At 45.2% G+C, this 19,604-nt stretch overlaps 3 protein-coding genes across 4 annotated transcripts in view; 1 reads left to right on the top strand and 2 right to left on the bottom strand.

The window, feature by feature from the left end:
• The window catches only part of mgat5 (alpha-1,6-mannosylglycoprotein 6-beta-N-acetylglucosaminyltransferase), a 40,814-nt gene extending 35,683 nt beyond the window's left edge, over positions 1 to 5,131 (bottom strand). Inside the window, exon 1 of the mRNA XM_079296292.1 lies at positions 5,012 to 5,131. The gene's annotated coding sequence lies outside the window, so the exon portion shown is untranslated. The remainder of the gene's footprint in view (positions 1 to 5,011) is intronic.
• Positions 5,132 to 6,517: 1,386 nt separating this feature from the next.
• On the bottom strand, positions 6,518 to 10,887 carry clic5a (chloride intracellular channel 5a). The gene is made up of 6 exons (XM_079296163.1): positions 10,636 to 10,887; positions 9,079 to 9,188; positions 8,594 to 8,719; positions 8,400 to 8,506; positions 8,021 to 8,202; positions 6,518 to 7,930 (listed from the first exon to the last, which is right to left on the bottom strand). Exons 1-6 carry the CDS (start codon positions 10,690 to 10,692, stop codon positions 7,766 to 7,768), a joined length of 747 nt encoding a protein of 248 aa, XP_079152289.1. The 5' UTR covers positions 10,693 to 10,887; the 3' UTR covers positions 6,518 to 7,765.
• A 2,833-nt stretch (positions 10,888 to 13,720) lies between these two features.
• Positions 13,721 to 18,449, top strand: enpp4 (ectonucleotide pyrophosphatase/phosphodiesterase 4). Of its 2 annotated transcripts, none has more exons than XM_079296272.1 (8): positions 13,721 to 13,840; positions 14,457 to 14,831; positions 14,945 to 15,232; positions 15,343 to 15,447; positions 15,681 to 15,879; positions 15,981 to 16,154; positions 16,241 to 16,510; positions 16,594 to 18,449. In XM_079296272.1, the coding sequence occupies exons 2-8, from the start codon at positions 14,595 to 14,597 to the stop codon at positions 16,692 to 16,694; spliced, it is 1,374 nt and encodes a 457-aa protein (XP_079152398.1). In that variant the 5' UTR covers positions 13,721 to 13,840; positions 14,457 to 14,594; the 3' UTR covers positions 16,695 to 18,449. The 2 variants fall into 2 exon arrangements, with proteins under 2 accessions (XP_079152398.1, XP_079152399.1); XM_079296273.1 differs by having other exon boundaries at positions 13,779 to 13,840; positions 14,594 to 14,831.
• The last annotated feature ends 1,155 nt before the right edge of the window (positions 18,450 to 19,604 follow it).

Here is a 19,604-nt window from a genome sequence, read left to right as displayed (position 1 = left end):
AACAGTTCAACAAGGAGAGCAACGCCTCTGGCTTTGGGCATCAAGCAACCCCAACAAATAAATAATCTTTTCAGCCCGCAATCAAGCAAAGAAGGCGCGAGATGTTCTCTCGTCTGCATTCCACCGCTGTAGCAGTGAATGAGGCCAAGTGTGGGGAGGGGATTTCTGCAGCCTTGCTCTTTAAAACTGCGTCTTTCAAAGCGGCTCTAACCGGGCCAGGACCGCAGCCGCCTCCGTGGATGCAAAAGATAATAATACACTGAACATGGATATTTTTCTTGAATCTGATCTGGTGTTGAGTGACGCACGGCAATGACTGTTTGTATTGGCACCTTCCCAAGAAAACCACAATGGGCAGCCACACAAAAGCGGCTCTTTTTACCTTCCACCCATCAGCTTCATAAATAGGTCAGAGACAGAGCCAAAACCTACACAGAACCCAATGCAAGTTTCTGCGCCAACGCATCTTATCCAACGCTCATCACTTTGTTGGGAAACCCTCTATATCAGCTCTAATTCCGGATCTTAATTTGTCTGGCAGAGAGCCCTCTGGCTCTCGGCACCAACAGCCAAATGAAAACCGCGTTCACAGCCAGCTAAGGCCGCGCAATATACGACCTTTCGCAACCTGAGATGACAACGTAACAACCTGCTGAGTGGGGGGGCATCCTCCCATAGCTGCTTCAAAAGGCTTGTTTTTTCTCTCCCCCATTTGGGGACAACGGAGCTGAAATTACAGCTCTAAAAAATAGAATTTGTTTTTTTTCTCGGTTTCAAGTATCGACCACAGTGTAGTGCTGCTACGCCCAGCCAGACATGAAAAGAGGAGGGTCTGTTCTGCTCCCAAGCGAGGAAATAACAAAAGCATATTTTTACAGATGGATATAATAACTGCAAAAAAGCAGGAATGTTTTGTGTGTTTGCACTGATGACTTTTATTTAAGCCTTTAATGGCTCAGGAGGTAGTTTCCAGCTTTTAGAAACACCTGTTAACCAGATTAACAAACACCTGTTCAGAATAACAAACACCTGTTTAACCAGAATAACAAACACCTGTTCAGAAGAACAAACACCTGTTTAACCAGAATAACAAACACCTGTTCAGAATAACAAACACCTGTTTAACCAGATTAACAAACACCTGTTCAGAAGAACAAACACCTGTTTAATCAGAATAACAAACACCTGTTAACCAGAATAACAAACACCTGTTAACCAGAATAACAAACACCTGTTCAGAATAACAAACACCTGTTCAGAATAACAAACACCTGTTAACCAGAATAACAAACACCTGTTAACCAGATTAACAAACACCTGTTTAATCAGAATAACAAACACCTGTTAACCAGAATAACAAACACCTGTTTAATCAGAATAACAAACACCTGTTAACCAGAATAACAAACACCTGTTAACCAGATTAACAAACACCTGTTAACCAGAATAACAAACACCTGTTCAGAATAATAAACACCTGTTAACCAGAATAACAAACACCTGTTTAACCAGATTAACAAACACCTGCAGGATTGGCCGTAGTAAAAGCCAGTATGAATATTTGCAATAAATGCTCTATGTTGCAATCATGGGCACTTGTTTGACACGAGAGCACAGATGTAACTGGTTTATAATAAAGTCGCAGGGATTTAGAGTAAAAGGTGATATCTCATCGTTGTCAAAATAATCATTTTAGGCTTTCTCTCCAGCCGAGGTCCTATAATCACGCAGCCTTTGCCCTTGTTCCGTTGGTCATATGCTGAACTGTTAAGACCGGGGCCAGATGGCCCGAGCGAGGCAAAGACTACGTCCATTTTCCTTTGTATCTGCAACAGCAAAGCTGAAAATAACTCCCATAAAAGTGCAGTTTAGGGGGTAATTTTAGAAAGGTGAGGCAGGCGGAGGGAGGTCCGGATTAATTCCGGTGCATTACTCCGGTTCTAAAATAGAGAGAGCGTTCCACCGGACTGAAATAACGGACACTAAGAGCCCGTTGCATAACCACGGAAATATGCTCTCGATGGAGCTTCAATTATGGATCAGAAAGAATCCGTTTCAGAGTATAAATAGGCTTCGGTGGAGCTCGGCGTCTCAGGTGGTGACAGCCAGCAGCCCGTCTGTTACTACCGAGTTCCTCATGCGACTCCAGCTCGTAGCCAGATATGCGAGAAAAACGAGCACATATTAATTTAATATAAACACATGCTGGTGGGTCACCTGACAACAACCGGTCCCGTGTTAAATTAAAGGTTGTCACGTCTACTTCTCTCTGTCTCTTCCTCTTCTTTTCTATTCACCTCAGCCTGTCTGCCTGTCTGTCTGTCTGTCTGTCTGTCTGTCAGGAGTGCTACAAGGTACATGTTTACTCCTCTCGGTTTCGTTTGCAGCGTGAACAGGATTTGAGCAGAATTTAGAGATCTACAGTGTAGAGCCAATTTAGATTTCCTTCGTGACAAAAAACAACACAAAAAGGTAAAGCCAGAACACAGAGGAAGCAACAGACGGGCTGTTTCTTGCAGGTCTTGAGGCTCCTCACATTTACAAGACGGGAAGCTCTCCTTCTGTGCGAGACAATGATGTCCAACACCACCCAGAGAATTCCCAGGAACTACAACGCTGGCTCTCTAGATTAGATCTCTGACCCCGAGTTCTCCCCCTGGATGTCTGCCAGCGCGAACAAACGCATGCGAGCAACACTCCGGCTCTTTGCACACCTTTGCCCTCTGTGACAGACACACTTGGTGAAAAGACTCTTTACAAAGCCGTCTGCAAAAACAGCCGAGGTCGTCGCTTTCCTCAGACCACCGCGGAGGAGTTTAAGCCGCCGCGACATGCACGAGGGAGAGGACGAGACGGCCGCGAACATGACCTGCATGCCGAAAAACAGGCCCACCGAGAAGTGTGGGTAGGAATTGCAGATGAGGTGCTGAGGGCGGCACTTCCTTCTCCCTGTCACCACCGCATACAAGCCCTGTTGTTATGCTAACGCCAGCCGGCCTCGTTACATTACGCAACAGCACTACGCTTGAGTGATTTTTGGATAAAGATGCGCACACACGCATAAGAATCCTGTCTTAATATGCTCTTAAATGTTTCCATAAAAGCAGAACATTCTGCAAAACATGCTGCAAAACATGCAGATGCAGATTTTATGTTGCGCATGATGGTGTTACAAGATTCTTGTGGTCAACTGGCGTTGCTGATTTGCACACTGTGACTTCAGTATTTCAGGAAGAAGCCGATCACTAGCAGACAGTCATGACATTTGAATGTTGAATAGTTCAACATTCCACATGTGATGGTAATCTTTCAAAACGAGACAAAAAAAAAAAAGAAGAAGCAGGCTTGAAATTGAGGATGCGATAAACGTTCGAGGTTACAGCGAAGGCCTTCTGAAACATAAATCCATAATCTTCCTTTTATTACCTCTTCCGGGGTTTTTTTGGCCGTGATATGAAAACAGCTTTTCGAGAGGATTTAGTGGCGGCTTTGTGACTCGCCCGACCGCCTCGAATAAACAAACAGGAGGCCGACTGCAAGGAAGCGGAATGTGCGTTACGTGACGCGAGAAAGAGCGTCTCTTCGGAGCGGAGGGCCGCGGTGGAGCTCTGACCTCACCACGAGGAGACAGGTGCATGTGTGTTTGTGCTGAGAGAACAGGAGCCCCTTCAAAATCGCCCAAAGTGTTCCACTTCCATCACCGCAGCCTCCCGATCCCTCCATCCTCATCCCTCCACTGCCTCTGCTCGCTCTCCACCCGAGCCCCCCGGCACGCACACACACACACACACACACACACACACACTCCAACCATTTCCTGCCAGTGAAGCATGCCACCGAAGCAAAGCTCCTTTTCCTCGGGATTATGGGCTCCAGCGCAGTGGGAAAGAAAGGGTGTCTGGAAGAGCTCTTCACAAAGCCAGGGGGCGGCTCACCGTGGGACGGCCACTACACAGCATCAGCTCGATGATGATCGGAACCAGGGTGGGTCACGCTGAACAACATGACATATACTGATATAAAAAAGGGCGTTTCGACGGGGACTTCCTGTTGAAAGTACTCACGCATGATAATCACACAAGATGCATATCGTGTGATCAAATCAGCATGTCGTAACCTGATTACGGGCTGAAAATGACTGGACTGAGCTGGACTGGACTGAGCTAAGTGCCTCAATGAGCCCGGGTGACCTCATGCACACCAGCCTCTCATTCCTCATTTCACTTTTCAGGTTTTACCGGGCTTTGTGGTATAACATGTTTAAATGTACATGTCAGTCATGCTGACTCAAATTTCAGGTCCTGCCAGTTTCTTTGTCCTTTTTCCGAGAAGTCACCGTGGTCCTGAAGGGCATGAATTAACATGATTATCTTCCACCTGTCTTCTACCTGTGAGTCTGTGTCATCGTTCTCTGGAAGAGAGAGAGAGAAGAGAAACCAAGCAAATATAACCCCCATAGCCTCCGTCCAACGTCCCCTGCCTTTGTGAGGACTGTACACCACAGTAGAGCAATAATAAGCGCCAACACGGCTAAGCGCACCTCTGGTTTATAACAGTGTGATATCTTATCTGATGGAAGCGGGAACCTTGAACGCCATTCTTTGAACAACCTGTTCGCGTCACAATGATGCTATTACCGCTCTGATTCCTTAACTGGCTGCAAGAAGAAGGAGGAGGAGGAGGAAAACACAGCTAGCGGTGCCGTTAGCGGCGCAGCTCTATGACCGACCACGTTCGCTTTATTGAGGCCAGCCGACTCGCGAGCAAGCTTCCGCCGCTTCTTGCTACATTAGCTTTGTTTTTGTTGTTGTTGTTGTTTTTTAAGGCTAGCTGGTCCACCACCGCCGCAATGACAAGTCGCCCCACTCCCCGAGAACACACACACACACACACACACACACACACACACAGCCGACCACTGCGCCTCTTCCACCAGCGTTATTTCCGTAACAATAGCGGCAGAACGACGAGCTCCTGGGGGGGGCTGTAACACGGAGAGAGAGGGGCTTACCTTTCTAACGGGTTCTGTCTTCGTCCCACGGCGGTGATACGAGGCGATCACAAGACGTTGTTGCGGAGTGTCGTTGCGTTGAGCAGACTGCGAAAGAGCACAGCACGCCGTGCGCACGAGCCTCTCCGTGTGTTCGCTCTGCCCACTTGCAGAAAAGCCAGGAACACTTTAGAGACCATCCACGTGTTAGCGCCCCGCAGAAAAACGTAGAGGCTTCATGTTGGGCTAGGGTGGAGGACAGCGAAGTATATTGACCATGCAAATACATGACAATGAATGCAACACACTAATACGAATACAATAAGTGCGAAGTGGTACATATTTCAGGTAACTGTATCAGATTATTTACTTTTTCCACCACAATATGCAAACACACATACCTACTGCACCCACTATATTTGACATGTTAAACATATAAATGAAGACTGCTGGCATTAGAATGATGAGCTTGTAAAATGTGATGTATTGTTATTGGTTAAAAAATAAATGATCTCATTGCATCGGCGTTAAAGGTGCTATTAACGAAATTGGGAGCACAGTAGTCCCACTACATGATGCTAATACTATTCCAAATGAAGTAGTGTTATCACTACAGGGCTTTAACTTGTAAAGGAGTATTTTTCACAGTGTGGTGTTGTTACTGAATACATTTTCCACTGATGTTGACTGAGGCAGACATGATATAAAGTCTGAATAAATTTGAAGCGCTCTTCGCGACAACAAATATCAGAAAACAAAATTCTGTCGTGTTGAAATAAGAATCTGTCATTTATTAACAGCAATAGGTCTCAAGACATCAAACAAACCTTGTATAATCGAATGACATTGAGTTTGTATTCAAATCTATTTAGCTTTTTAAGAAATACTTTACTCTCTCTCATCTTAAGCTTGCTTTAATCTGTAATCACTACCAGGCTTGCAAATTCATGAACTCGGGAGCCACAGTGGCTGACGTTCAGCAACATTTGTCACATCGAGGTAGTTAAAAACCGAAAGTGGAGACCTAAAACACAACGGTCCCTAAGTATGTGATCGCGCTGTCACAGACCAATAAAAGCTTTGTGTTTACTGCCATCTGCTGGCTGTCGCGTGATACAATGGGCCCCTTGTATTTTGATTTATAGATGCTGGCATCCAGCAAGGGTCTTGTAAAGGCATGTAAAGAAAAGCATTGCTCAATAACGTGCGTGATGAGTTTCGTCTTGTGGCTCAGTAGCTGATTATTGTGGAAATTAGATCTAAAAATGGTGTACTTATATACTGGTATTTATACCAGTATTGGGAGCATACAAATAGAAAACTGTGAGGTGGAAAACACTCTGCAGAGCCTCGAGGGGTATGCATTGTTTGGTCCTCGCATTGAAGGTTTCCTCTTGTTTATTCCTGCCGATTGATCATGAAGGACTGATTGTTAGAGGTCAGACACATTCAACATCCATTCTCTTGCACGGGTATACTGCACTCATACATCAATGAGTAACAGGAAGAAAAAACACAACTCTCAAACTCAGTCTCTGAGAAAATAGATTTATTATTCAAATAAGTGACTTATACACAGTGGGTTCACGGTTCTAATCATCAGAAAGAATATGAGCTGCGACCATTAAAGAAACATGAAGCTTATATTAGTGTCACGCAGCTCCGTGGGGCCGGAGAAGTCCTTTGATGACATCACATTCATATTATATTCAGACATATAAAATGAACTGTACAGACACAAAGAGCAGAAGGCAGAGGAGAGCTTGATTCCCACTAAGGCACTCGTGATTAAAAATGAACATGACAACACAACAGCTGGGCTTTTTCTTTTTTTACTATCGGCTGATTTATCAAATTTAAAGTATATATTTTTAATCTGAAATACGCCAAGAGACTGTGATCATTTCACGATGCGGATTATACATTAGGTGTGATCATTCTTGAAGAAAAGGAGGGAGTATCTCTAACGCTGCCCCAATAAAAGACAAACTCCTTTGGCTGAAACACATTCTTAACGATGTTTCATAATCAAATGCTATGATTCCTATTGCATATGTAAATTCACGACATGAATATTAAGATTTATTAAGCAGATTAAAGGTAGAGCTCAGGAGAAAACGACCTCCAACTACATTTTATTTCCCCCTTAAAGGGACAGTTCACCCCAAAATCAAAAATACCTTTTTTCCCCTCTCTTACCTGCAGGGCTGTATGTCAATGTAGATTGTTTTGGTGTGAGTTGCCTGGTGTTGGAGATGTCTGCCCTTTCTCCAATATAATGGGACCATATGGCGCTCGGCTTGTGGCGCTCAGAGCGCCACAAAATACATTTAAGAAAGAAATGTGACAGAAATGTCTCTTTCCAGAAATCCTGACACGGTTACTCAAGATAATCCACCCACCGTGCCGTGAGCAGTTTCATGTAGGAGCTACGGTTGAAGGAAAAGAGAGAAAAATATGTATTTTTGATTTTGGGGTCCCTTTAATTTTTGACATCTCCAATAGAAATATCAGCAGTATAATCAGCAAAAACAAACAATTCCAGCCTCTTCCATTTGTTCACAGTAAGTATTATTGAGCTGCTGGAAACATCTCTTTTTTTTAAATGGTGTGTCTTTCCTTGGAGACACCACACCACTGTGCTACATTTAACCAGCTTTCAGCACACTAGTTTTAAAATGGTCGTTTGTAAAGACTGTATATGCGTCTGCGTGTGATTCAGTAGATTCTCTAGAAGGAGAAAACGGTACAACAGTGACGGTGGTAGCGATGCGTTCACTTTCCCAACCTCTTAGCAACGTCCTTGTAGGCTAGCTCGATTTCCACATCGGCCGCGCACGTGTTGGTGAACTCATCTCGGCTGTAGGCGTTGCCAAGGTAACGCCACAACCCTCTGAAGTCAGACGGGATGTCATAGTTCCGGTATTTCTTTGAAACCACCTGCAGGACGACAAGTTATTGTCACACTGTACGTCACGACAGAACGTGAACTCAAGCGAGCCAAAGCAAACCAATCCAAAAGCAGGTTACCTTGACGACGTGAAGTTTGGGCAGAAGGTTGCAGTCAGCCAGCGTCAGGTCGTCTCCGTCCAGGTATTTGCGTTTGGATTCGCCCCCGCCTCTGTGCTGTCCCCCCTCAACCTCGTCAGGTAGAGGACTCGTCAGATACTCGTCCAGCTTAGCCAGGCACTTGTCTAGACTCTTCTCTAATGCTGGAACACACGTAAAGCACATACACAGGTCACAAGGTCACACAGGTCTTTCAACCTTCTGTTTGGATTAGAATGGATATGTTAACTGGATGTATTTCCAACTTGCACCATGTCCCATGGCAATTTCTTTCAGAATTATTTTGTGTTTTTTGTGCAAAGCAAATTCCCCGAGGGGCAAGTTTGATTCATATCCTTACCTCGATTTTTATCCGGTCTTTTGTTTTTGACAAAAGCGGAGAACTTGGCAAATATGTCGTTCCCCGCTGCGTTTGATTCCCGATTCTTCGCTGCAAGTTTGGGATACCTAAGAAACATGAACGTGGCGTTAGTTGGGATGTTGCTCGCCCTATTTCCCCCCCCGCTCGTGTCTATTTACGCTTGTGAGGCCTACTTTGGTGGGGCCAGCATCTCCTCCAGATACTCCTCTACTTTGTTGACGTCGGTGAGAACCTCCCCCTGGAAGGTGAGGAATGGCGGGTGTGTCCCCGGGGCCAGGTTGTGAAGGTCATCCGGTTTCCTAATCAGAGTGGAATCATTTAACAACCTCTACTATCAAACTGCAATGAAATGCCTTTTCAATATAACAGTTTCCATCAAACGCCGACTACCTCGGGCCTCATTTCCATTCCATTTGAGCTTTTGTTCATTACCTTCACTGTCGCTCAAAGGAGCACTTGGAGCAACATCTTACAGCTGCTCTTAAGCGGCTTAATCAAACAGTGAGTTATGGGATGTTGTGTCTATTAGCCCATGCAATACTTTAAATTGTCACAGTACTGAGGTATACGTTAAAGTATATTCATTTCAATGTGGCATTTTTTTTTCACTGCTATGCAAAGATAACAAGCATGCGGTGTGACGTGACGTTGTTTTTACCTCTTGAGGTCGACGGTGGTGACGTTGAAGACAACGCCTTTCAGCCAGAGGATCATAAAGAGGCGCTGAGAGAAGGGACAGTTTCCGATGCTCTCCCCATCACTCCCAGCCTGCACACGCACACGTGTGAAAACACGGTAAGACACTACTACATACACTGATTTACACACACACACACACACACACACTCCTGACCAACAACTGACAAGTTCTCAATCACTTAATTAAATCACAAACATAATACAAGAACGATCGGTGCTTTTAGTTTGAAGGAGAGGGTCCGGTCTGTGTGTGCACATGACTGCATTTATAATTGACATATGATCAAGTACAGTAGTATGAGTATGCATGTATTTGTGTGCGTGTGTGTGTGTGCGCACGGCTGGAATAGGACACTGTAATCAGACACCGAGTCCAACATGAATAATCCACGCTGCTGCCATTAGTCGCCTCACTGCCTGTTTGGACGTGCGGTTCCGACTGTACAATACAGTCGTCGTGTACCAGCTATATCTATAACCTACTGTCCACACACTTTCACTGAGCTTCAACCACAATCTGCTTTGCTTTGCCTCGCTTTAGGACACTGACACTTGTTTTTGAAGCGTTTCTACCTTTCAATACAGCCGTTGCTGCCCATTAATGTCAGGACAATGTGTGAGTTAACTATCAACTGAGTCATTTGATAATTAACCAACACTCAGATGAAAAAATCCACTCCTGCGTCTATATGTTAAATACAAAGGTAAAGCCAGAAGTTAGTTAGCTTAGCTTAGCATCAAGACCGGTAGCACGGGAAAACAGCTCGCCTGGCTCGATCCAAAGGGAAGCCACTTATGGTATGGCAGCGGGAACAACATATACTTCACACTTAGTGAGCTTTAGAGGGGATGGTAGACATTTTGTATCGCTGTTTTCCTATAGCTATGTTAAGCTAAGCTAACGAGTTGGCAAATTTAGCATGCAGATGTGAGAGTGGTATCAATCTTCTCGTCCAAATCTCTGCAAAAAAAAATGAAACACCTTGAACTATTCATTACATTTTTTTTTTGCAAGTCAAGTAAAACGTGTAAATGAGTGCGCATGCGGTAGACTCGACAGACAATCACACTCCCAACACAATATGCGTACACAGGCATACCTCCACACACGCATCATAACTTCAGACCATCTAAAGCCGCTGCTCTCAGTGCTGAAAGGACCCCAGTAATAATTCATCGGGGGAGAGAAAGAGAGAGAATGTCCGTGCACACGTGGGTGTCAGGTTAACACATGGAAAATCTGCACACAACAACAACAACATGGCATGCGTGCGCTTAAAGGAGCCACCCCCAACATGCACACACACAGACACACGAAACCGATTCTATGGTGTGCATACGCATCTATGCATACGCATAAATTTGACCTTAACAAACAAACAAAAACTACTTCAGGCAAAGTGAGACAGTAAAGTTCCTCCAGAAATGTAATTTAAATGTGAGAAGAGAACTGATCCAGTGTCAGCTTGTGACCTGATCAAACTGCACCAACACCCACACAAGCATGACTCCCCACCTTGACAAATAGCTCAATATCAGGGTCCTTGTCCTCCTCGGCCGCGGCATCCGTCATGGTCAGGAAAAAGACGCTTTGCTTGTGTGTTTTGTTTCCACAAGTGTGTAGATGTGTTTGTCTGTGTGTGTGTGTGTGTGTGTGTGTGAGCCGTGTCAGTTTACAGCAGATTCTGCTGCAGGTCCATGTGTTGAAGTCCGCTTGGTCCCATAGCAGCTCTGTCAGAGTGTCAGCTGAGGACCAGTGCCAGCAAGAGTGTGTGTGTGTGTGTGTGTGGGTGTGTGTGTGTGTGTGTGTGTGAGAGAGAGAGGTTCAATTTGTACCCGAGGCCTCAGCAGTGGGGCGTGACACTGTCGGGCAAAAATAACCCCCTCGGATGGCGTGGAGAGGTGGGTGTCACGGAAAGCATTAGTGAGGGATGGGGTGGGGGTGGGGGAGACCAAGTCACCCAAGGGTGCCCTGCCCCTCCCAGCTCTGATTGACCGGGTGACTTTGAATCATCGAAAGTCATCGTCTCCTTCTCAGACTCGTCACATGGGAACAAAACCAACAATGAGTGTGTGTATCAAAGCCTGATTTATGTTCTTCCATTTTCTAATAAAACAACCTTCATATTGGGTTTAGTTGCCATAATTAATGACTTTATGATGGATAATAAATCATTTCCAAATTTCCAAATGTATCAAGATGCCCTGAAGTCTTTTTCCAGAAGGTATACTGAGATAAAGTAACTTTTTATTGACATTCGATGACAACAAATATGCTATAGATTGGTCTTTATATTGAATAAAAAGCTACTTAATTAAAGCTAGGTGCCAATGCTAACACAATGCTAACACAATGCTAACACTTCAAGAAAACATTTGAGTCAGTCAGCCCTAAAGAAAAGTTTGTGAGCCGCTGGGCTTGATCCCTCTTGCTCTACTGCAATAACCTCTGGGTTATAGAGCTAACATTTATGGTTTTAGTTTCAAAGTGTCTGATTTATGATGCTTGTATACTCCAGTGGAACTGGACTTTACTGTCCAATGTGCAGATTGTGTAATCAATTCAGTTGGTGTGTGTGTGTGTGTGTGTGTGTGTTTGGGTTGGGGAGTTGGGGAATTTTCAGCACAGATCAATAGAGAGATCTTCAGAGAGACACTTAGCATAGTACACACACACACACACACACACACATGAGAATTCACATGGCCGTGTGACAGGAACAGTCCCCAACTAACCCGCACTGAGTCATAACATTCTTGTCAGTTCAACTTATATTTAGAACCAGAGGGACACACATATGCACACACACACACATCCACACGCACACACGCACACACATGCACATCCTCGCACACAAAGAAATCACTCATCATGAAGACATATAAATACACGTTTGTGTGTGTGTGTGTGTGTGTGAAAGGCTCTGGATGTACAACAATCACATTACACACACACACGCACACGGATATGCTCGACACACTTTGACCTCATAGGACTGAGATTTATGAGGCAGACACCTCAGTTCAAAGACAGGTTGTTAGTTTTGATCGAACCGAGCTCCGTTCGGAACCGCCTCCGAACCCACTTCCTCCCTACCTTGACATAAAGTTGGATTTTAGGTCCCTCTTTTTCAGGCTCTGGCTCCTTCTCGGGCTCCTCCTTCTCAGAGGCCGATGACGACGACGATGAAGATGAGGATCTGCGGGATGAGTTCCTGCCGTCTGCCGCTGCCTCTGGAGACCTCCTCTCCCAATTCAGCTCATTGCTGCTCTCCTCTACCTCTATCTTCTCCTCTTGCTCTTCCTGTCTCTCATCCTCCCGTTTACAGTCGTCCGCCTCACCTTTGTCTCCATCTTCGGCGTGCGAGGAGGACGAGGAGGATGAGGAGGATGAGGAGGATGAGGAGGATGAGGAGGAACTGCTTCGCCTCTCCCCCGTGGGAGGGCGAGGCGGCGGGAGAGGAGGGGGAGTCGGTATCTGCGCTTTGGCCTGTCTGGTGTTCTCCGCGGTCAGCTTGGCGGGCTCGTCGCACGGCGTCTCATAGGTCAAGTCGTATACGCCCGACGACTGGTTCTCGTAGGTGAACTCTGGGTTCTCGTACACGGGATCCATTCTGTGGGGGGTGAAGAGGTCAAACAGAGATCGTCCTGAGATGGCAGAGCGTGTCGCGGTGTACAGCAGAGTGACCGTGATGCCAACCGTGTTCTACCTTATCAGAAGAGCCATAAGGACTTTGGACAGGGAAGGGAGGAAGGCGATGCCAAGGGAGGACAGCGGTGATGATCCTTAAAGGAGAATACAACATGGCATACTATTGCTATTGTTGCTGAGAGCCAGTAGCTTCAAGGAGTTAATCATTTGGTGCACTGGACCATTTTCAACATTTTTAACCAAGATTATACAGCAATTTACTGAGCCTATGTCAATTTAGCATGCAGAGCATTGCAATGCAATGCGGGGACCGGAAACCTGTTATTGTTGCCCTTAAAATATATTGCCTGCCAGACAAATTGCAACATAATGCTTTAATGTAAAGGGGTATTGTGTACTAGCTGGTCATGCACTAATTCACCACAATATATTTTCACAGAAGCATTTTTAACGATTTTATTGATTGGATGAAGACTGGGGGCATAATATCTGGTTATTCTAATCCTAATTCAACTTCTGTAACGTTTAAAAATCAGCTTTTAAACATTTCATTCAACCACGTACTTGTCCCGCCCCCCTTCAACGAATCTGAACGCTGATTCGCTGCTTGAACTGCCAAATTTGTGAGGCGTCCCCTCAAGTGTTACGTAAAGGCGGCCACAACATGAGCAGAGTGCGGACAATTTGTACGTCAAAATAAAAGCCGTGTGTTTTTTCAAACTCTTAAATAAATGAATTCGTATGCATCACAGGCTTTTTATTCACGATATAATATAACTTGAGTTGCTAATTATACGGAAAACGAAACTATAGATGGAAAAAAATATCTTTTTTTTGTATCACGGCGTGCGGCATTTCGAATAGGTATTTATTTTGAAATGCGTTACCGGAAGTGTCCGGAAACAATCTTAGCTATCTCGACAACGTCCCTGCGTTTCGTTTGTTTTGAGGAAGTCAAGTGACGCTGCCGCTGCGAAAGTAGACTGAAGGAGAAAGTTAACAACATTATACAGTTAACAGTATTCAACGAAACTGTCTGGAGGACAACTTGCTGTCAGCCCCCTTACAGGTAGCGTTATACATTAAACTGTTCGCGTTACGTGAACGCTATAACAAGCGTGCAGCTAACCGGCTTGTCCGCTGATAGTATTTCAGCATTTCCTGCGCCATTATTCCTTTAACTTCCGCATTGTTTTAAGCATTTATTAATGTGATTATTAGAGGCGTGTATATGGTATTTTTTGTATCTTATTATTTTTCGTGTGTAAAATAGGCTGTTTACAGTCCTGCAGTCACGTCCTTGTAATTAAAATACACCTTTGTCGTTGACAAACTGAAACGTGCTGCTGTCTCATGCTGTCCTCTGATAATGAGCATATGAGCCAAATGTGTCTGTTTTTAGTCCTCTGTAACCTTGTTTCCGCAGTCACAATCGTGTCAGTTGACTTGTAGTTTGATGCATATGAAACGGGATGTTGAGTGAGAAGAGGTATGGGGACTGAAAAAGTTGGATCGGTGAAGAAGGGAAGGAACCAAATCCTATTTTTGGCTTCACTTTCTCTCTCTGTGGGCTTCTGTGTCAGAATTATGACGGGCATCATCATTGTGCTCAGTTCCTTTTTTTTCTCTTTCAGTTTAGCCACGTGAAATTGACTTTCAGATCTTTTTTTATCACTTTGGTTTAGGGCTACATAACTTGCACAGCTACCATCACCCTCAGCTGAACTCTGTGTAGTGCTGGGCCCGATGGTATTTATTATACCTGCTGAACAGGTAGCGCGGCTGTAGACTCTGTCTTCTGTGTAAGTATCCGGCTTCTCAGGATGTTACTGAAAGTGCTGCTGGGCCTCCTGTGTGGCGTCGGGGCCTCGGGCGTGGGAAACGGCACGGCTCGGCAGGGCCCTCCGCCGCTGCTGCTGGTGTCGTTCGACGGCTTCCGCGCCGACTACCTGCGGCGGTTCCCCATGCCCAACCTGAAGCTCCTGTACAGCCAGGGGGTCCTGGTGGAGCATCTCACCAACGTCTTCATCACCAAGACGTTTCCCAACCACTACAGCCTGGTAACCCCCGCAGCTTGTTTTGATTGTGTGGCACAACTAAGTCTGAACCAATTAAGTCTCAATAAGATAGACATGAATAGAAGATGACAAACCAAGAATCTTCTCCTCTCCAGGTGACGGGGCTGTACGCCGAGTCCCACGGCATCCTGGCCAGCAACATGTACGACCCCGTCATCCACCAGGAGTTCCACCCCGGCAACAATGACCCGGTGTGGTGGAGCAAGGCGCCCCTCTGGATCACGGCGCTGGACTCCGGCTACAAGACGGCGGCCGTGATGTGGCCCGGCTCCGACGTGGCCTTCGGCAACCGCACGGCGTCGCACTTCCAGTCCTACGACGGCCACGTGCCGTTCCGACAGCGGCTGGGGAACGTGACGCAGTGGATGCTGGGAGATGGAAAGGTAAGAAAACACACCGCGCTTCTTCTGTTTGCCCGTCGGTGTCTTTCAAGGTTTCCATCCCGCCTATTTTTTGCCATTGACATCCTGTACCACACACTCTATTCCACCAGGAGGAAGGAGTGATGTTCGCAGCGCTTTACTGGGAGGAACCGGACCAGTCGGGTCACAAATTCGGCCCGGACAACGACACTGCCATGAGCCAAGTGCTGAAAGAGGTACTGTCCTTTTTTTTTTTTTTTTTTTGCTTAAAATCTCAGAGAAGCTCAATTAACCACAACACAAAATGTTCCTGAAATCTTCTGCTCTGAACTAAAATGTATTTGTTGGAAGCATCATTTTGTCATCCTTATAATGAAAAGACTATATTCGTACAGAGCTCCCCTGCACTTCAGGTTTTGCTCAACGTAAACCGGTACTGATAGCCGTGTGTCCGCTCGTGTGCGACCAGGTTGACGACAACATCGGCCTGCTGATCTCGGAGCTGCGCCGCACCGGCCTCTGGGGTCGCGTCAACATCCTGGTGACCAGCGACCACGGCATGGCCCAGTGCTCGGCCGAGCGCCTCATACGGCTGGACGACTGCCTCCACCCCGACAACTACACGCTGGTGGACCTCTCGCCAGTCACGGCCATCCTCCCGCACCACGGTAACCGGGCCCCACGCGAGATGAAAGAGTGCGTACGAACATGCGGCCGGCGGTGGACATTTACTCACACAAACGCCTGTTTCTGTGCATGTGCTTTGTAGACCCGGAGGCCATCTGTGCCTTGCTGAATAAGTGCCACCCCAACATGAGGGCGTTTTTGAAGTCGGACATCCCCGACAGGCTGCACTACCGGAACAACGAGCGCGTCCAGCCGATCATAGCGATCGCCGACGAAGGCTGGACCATAGTGAAGCGAGGGAACAAGCTGCCGCGCTGTACGTCTGATCATTGTTTTCCTCTTTACCGTGATAGCCCGACATTTGATCCCCTTCACCCACCGCTCTCCTTCTGTCCCCTCCAGTTGGCGACCACGGCTACGACAACTCCCTACCCAGCATGCACCCCTTTATGGCGGCGGCGGGGCCCAGCTTCCACGAGGGCTATCGGATCAGCAGCCTGCAGAGCGTGGACATCTACCCGCTCATGTGCCACCTGCTGTCGGTGCCCCCGCAGCCCAACAACGGCAGCCTGAACCAGGCCCGGTGCCTGCTGGCCGCCGAGACCTGCTGGGAGGCCCCTCTGGTGGTCGGCATGGTGGTGTGCGTCCTGCTGGTGCTCACCGCGATCACCGGTGAGTCCCAAATGACTCGAGTGTGATAAGTTAATATCGACAGGTTTGTTTGAGCTCTACTAACACGACCTGTTGCTCTTCAGTTCTGTTCAGGTTCCTGAGGCACCGGCACCCGTCAGCCTCCCGGCCCTTCCAGAGGCTGCAGGTTGACGACGACGAGGACGACGAGCCCCTGTTGGAGTAAACCGATCCCAGCCGGGCTCTCCAGAGGTACTTCACATGATGCACTTTACTCACCGAGGCCCCCGGCTGTCACTCAGGCATGTGTGTGTGTTGTTCATGTGCACGTAAACGGTAGAAAGGTGGTTTTAAATACGTTCAGGCCCACTGACACCTGCTGGGCAGTCGTTCACTGCTGTGAAAATAGTGAATCCTGTTCATAACTCTCCATAATGTGTGCTGTTTTATAACAACAATCTGTTACTGTAGACTTGAAACCAGCTGTGTTTTGTAGTAGAAACGGAACAGCTCTGAGGAAATATTGAAACCTTTTTTTGGTGGTAGGATGAACATTGAGATTAATCATTTTATTCTGGGGGAAAAAGAGGACTTTTGTTTAAGATGAAGAGATTTATTCTTTTGCGGTAATAGTTTATAGAAATCTTTATTCAGTATGCGGATTTGCCTTTTCTTTTGTACTTGTGTTTTTACTTTTGGTCAGCAGAGGGAGCCAGTAGCTCAACTGAGATTTATATTGCATCTCACTGAGATCCTGTTTGTCTTGAAGCCTGAAAGATTGTTTGCTGGAAATCTTAGTGATTCTGCGTGTGCCGTTGCTGTGTTGGTTTATTTGTGATCAAGTGAGCAAGTGATCTAAAAAAAAAAACACTTGGATTCTCCTTTTATCCATCCTTAACTGAAATTTCACATCTGACTTGATGTATTTTTACTGTTGAATTATAGCGTGAGAGGTAACAACAAAGTGGAAGGGTGCTTTTCTATGCAAATTCTTCAGTAAGTGTCTGTTTCAGGTATCCATTCTGCACTTAAGCATGTATTCTAATGACACCAAAGACTGTTAAGATGCACAACAGGCGCTCCAAGGAGATGTGCAACATAGGTTTTTTTTACAGAGGGATTTGCGTCATAAAATTTAAAGCAGTTCAATGAATTTTATTAGCATCATGCAGGGCGGTAACTTACTGGATCAGCTGGATGTTAAGAGTAGCACAAGATGAAACTCAAGGAATAATAAATATCTCGGAGCATCGTCTTCTTAATCTTGCTGATGCTTACTGATGCCTCTTGTCTCACGATCATCAAATCCCACGCACGAAAAGTCCAAAACCAACGATGAATGTTTCCGCTAACAAGTACGTGTGTGTATCGAAGCCATATAAATCCTTTTGCACTGTGCCGTAGAGCTCCATTGTTATTAAAAACACATCACTGAGCCGCTGTTCCTCAATTTGTTTTGACTCAATCCCACGCAAACCGTCCTGCTGCCCCAAATACTCACGAGAGCGCCAAATGTTTACTCATCCACGGCTAAAAGCAGACCTAACAAATGCACGATTTTCTCATTTTTTGAGGAATGTTTGCTCAAAACTACAGTGCCCAGCTGATTCAGGAGATTATTAGTGAGTTTATCATGAGTGCCGCCAACAGGACAGGGATGATATTTTCATGGGATTTATTAAAAATAACTGTACTTTAGAATATCTCCAGCCTCATCTTTTATTAATGCAGCTGCTTGCATATTTAGTGATATGTATATAGTGTCCATGCATCTATATATGTGTGTTTTTCTACTGAAGTGAAATAATTTCATATTTATGGGTGTTTGTGGTCTTTTAATGTTACATATAAGCTGCGTCTTTGCACTCTATGCTGTGTTCCATCCAAGTTACTCTTTTTAGTTTTCTATTCATAAAAGCTGGTAAAACTTCGGCACAATCCTAATCCTGCCTGGCCTGTGTAGAGATTCCTGTGAAATGACAATTTTTGAAAACAAATAAAGTTAATTGAAAATGTGAAGTTTCTTTTTTTTCCCACAATAAGTGTCCCTAAATGGAAACAAAAAGCGACACGCATTTGGAAAAATTACTTTATATTCCTTTATATTTTTTTTTCTCCATCGCAGTCACAACATTACAATGTAATAAAATGGTAAATATATAAAATCAAACTCAATACTCACGCATATACATTTCTGTACCGTGTTCAAAACCAAAATGAACTGCACATGTTTTCATTTATACAACTGTTTCACATCATTTAAAATCTGTTATAATTTCTATCTAGTCATCTGTATAATTGTAAATCTTTGTCTCTTCACAAATAAATAGACTTTATTTTCAGGAGGTATTGTAACAAAAATAACACATTTCCCAGCGCTGGCCACGTAGAGCCATTGAAAATATCGTTCAACTCTTCCCCAGAATGCTTTAACGGTTATCGTAGACACGCAACACACGGACAAACAAGAGACACCAGATGTGCCGTCTTGCGGTTGGTCAGAAAACATTCGCCCCCAAAAAAAAGACCAGAAGATTCCTGAATGGTGTTTTTTATGAGCTGAAGCAGGAGCGGTTTGAACACGGTCGATGACGGCAGCCGTCATTTCTACAGTGAAGACAGGTGATTAGACAGACCCTGCTTTCATCAGAATAACAAAAACTGTGTGAGGTGTGTCCCTTGAACAATTGAACTTGTCAATTGAACATTTCCTTCCTTAAGTTTGAAATATGTGCTTATGTATTGAACTGTTTGGCATGTAGCTGCACGCTGCAAATGGGACCATTGCATCAAGTTATTTAATCACGCCCAAAGTCAACAATGTCCATCTTAATAAATATGTCTACTAAATTGCTCTTTTACTTACTGTAGTTTTTTCTCAAAAGTTGCTTCCCACAAAATGGTTTTGAGGTTTTTCTCTTTAGATTTCTGCCTACACACCAATACAGTGGAGGTGAATGGAATTTACCTTTATTTCACAGTATTAAAAAAATGTATATTTTAAAAAACAGTTTGACAAATTTAAAAAATACACTTATTTGCTTTCTTGCGGAGAGTTAGACGAGAAGCTTGATACCACACTCACTGATGTACACTAAATATGAAGCTAGCGCCAGGAGACGGTTAGCTTAGCATA

The sequence above is a fragment of the Melanostigma gelatinosum genome (assembly GCF_949748355.1).
Source record: "Melanostigma gelatinosum genome assembly, chromosome: 24".
Lineage (NCBI taxonomy): Eukaryota > Metazoa > Chordata > Actinopteri > Perciformes > Zoarcidae > Melanostigma > Melanostigma gelatinosum.
This window is presented reverse-complemented; position numbering and strand designations above follow the sequence as displayed.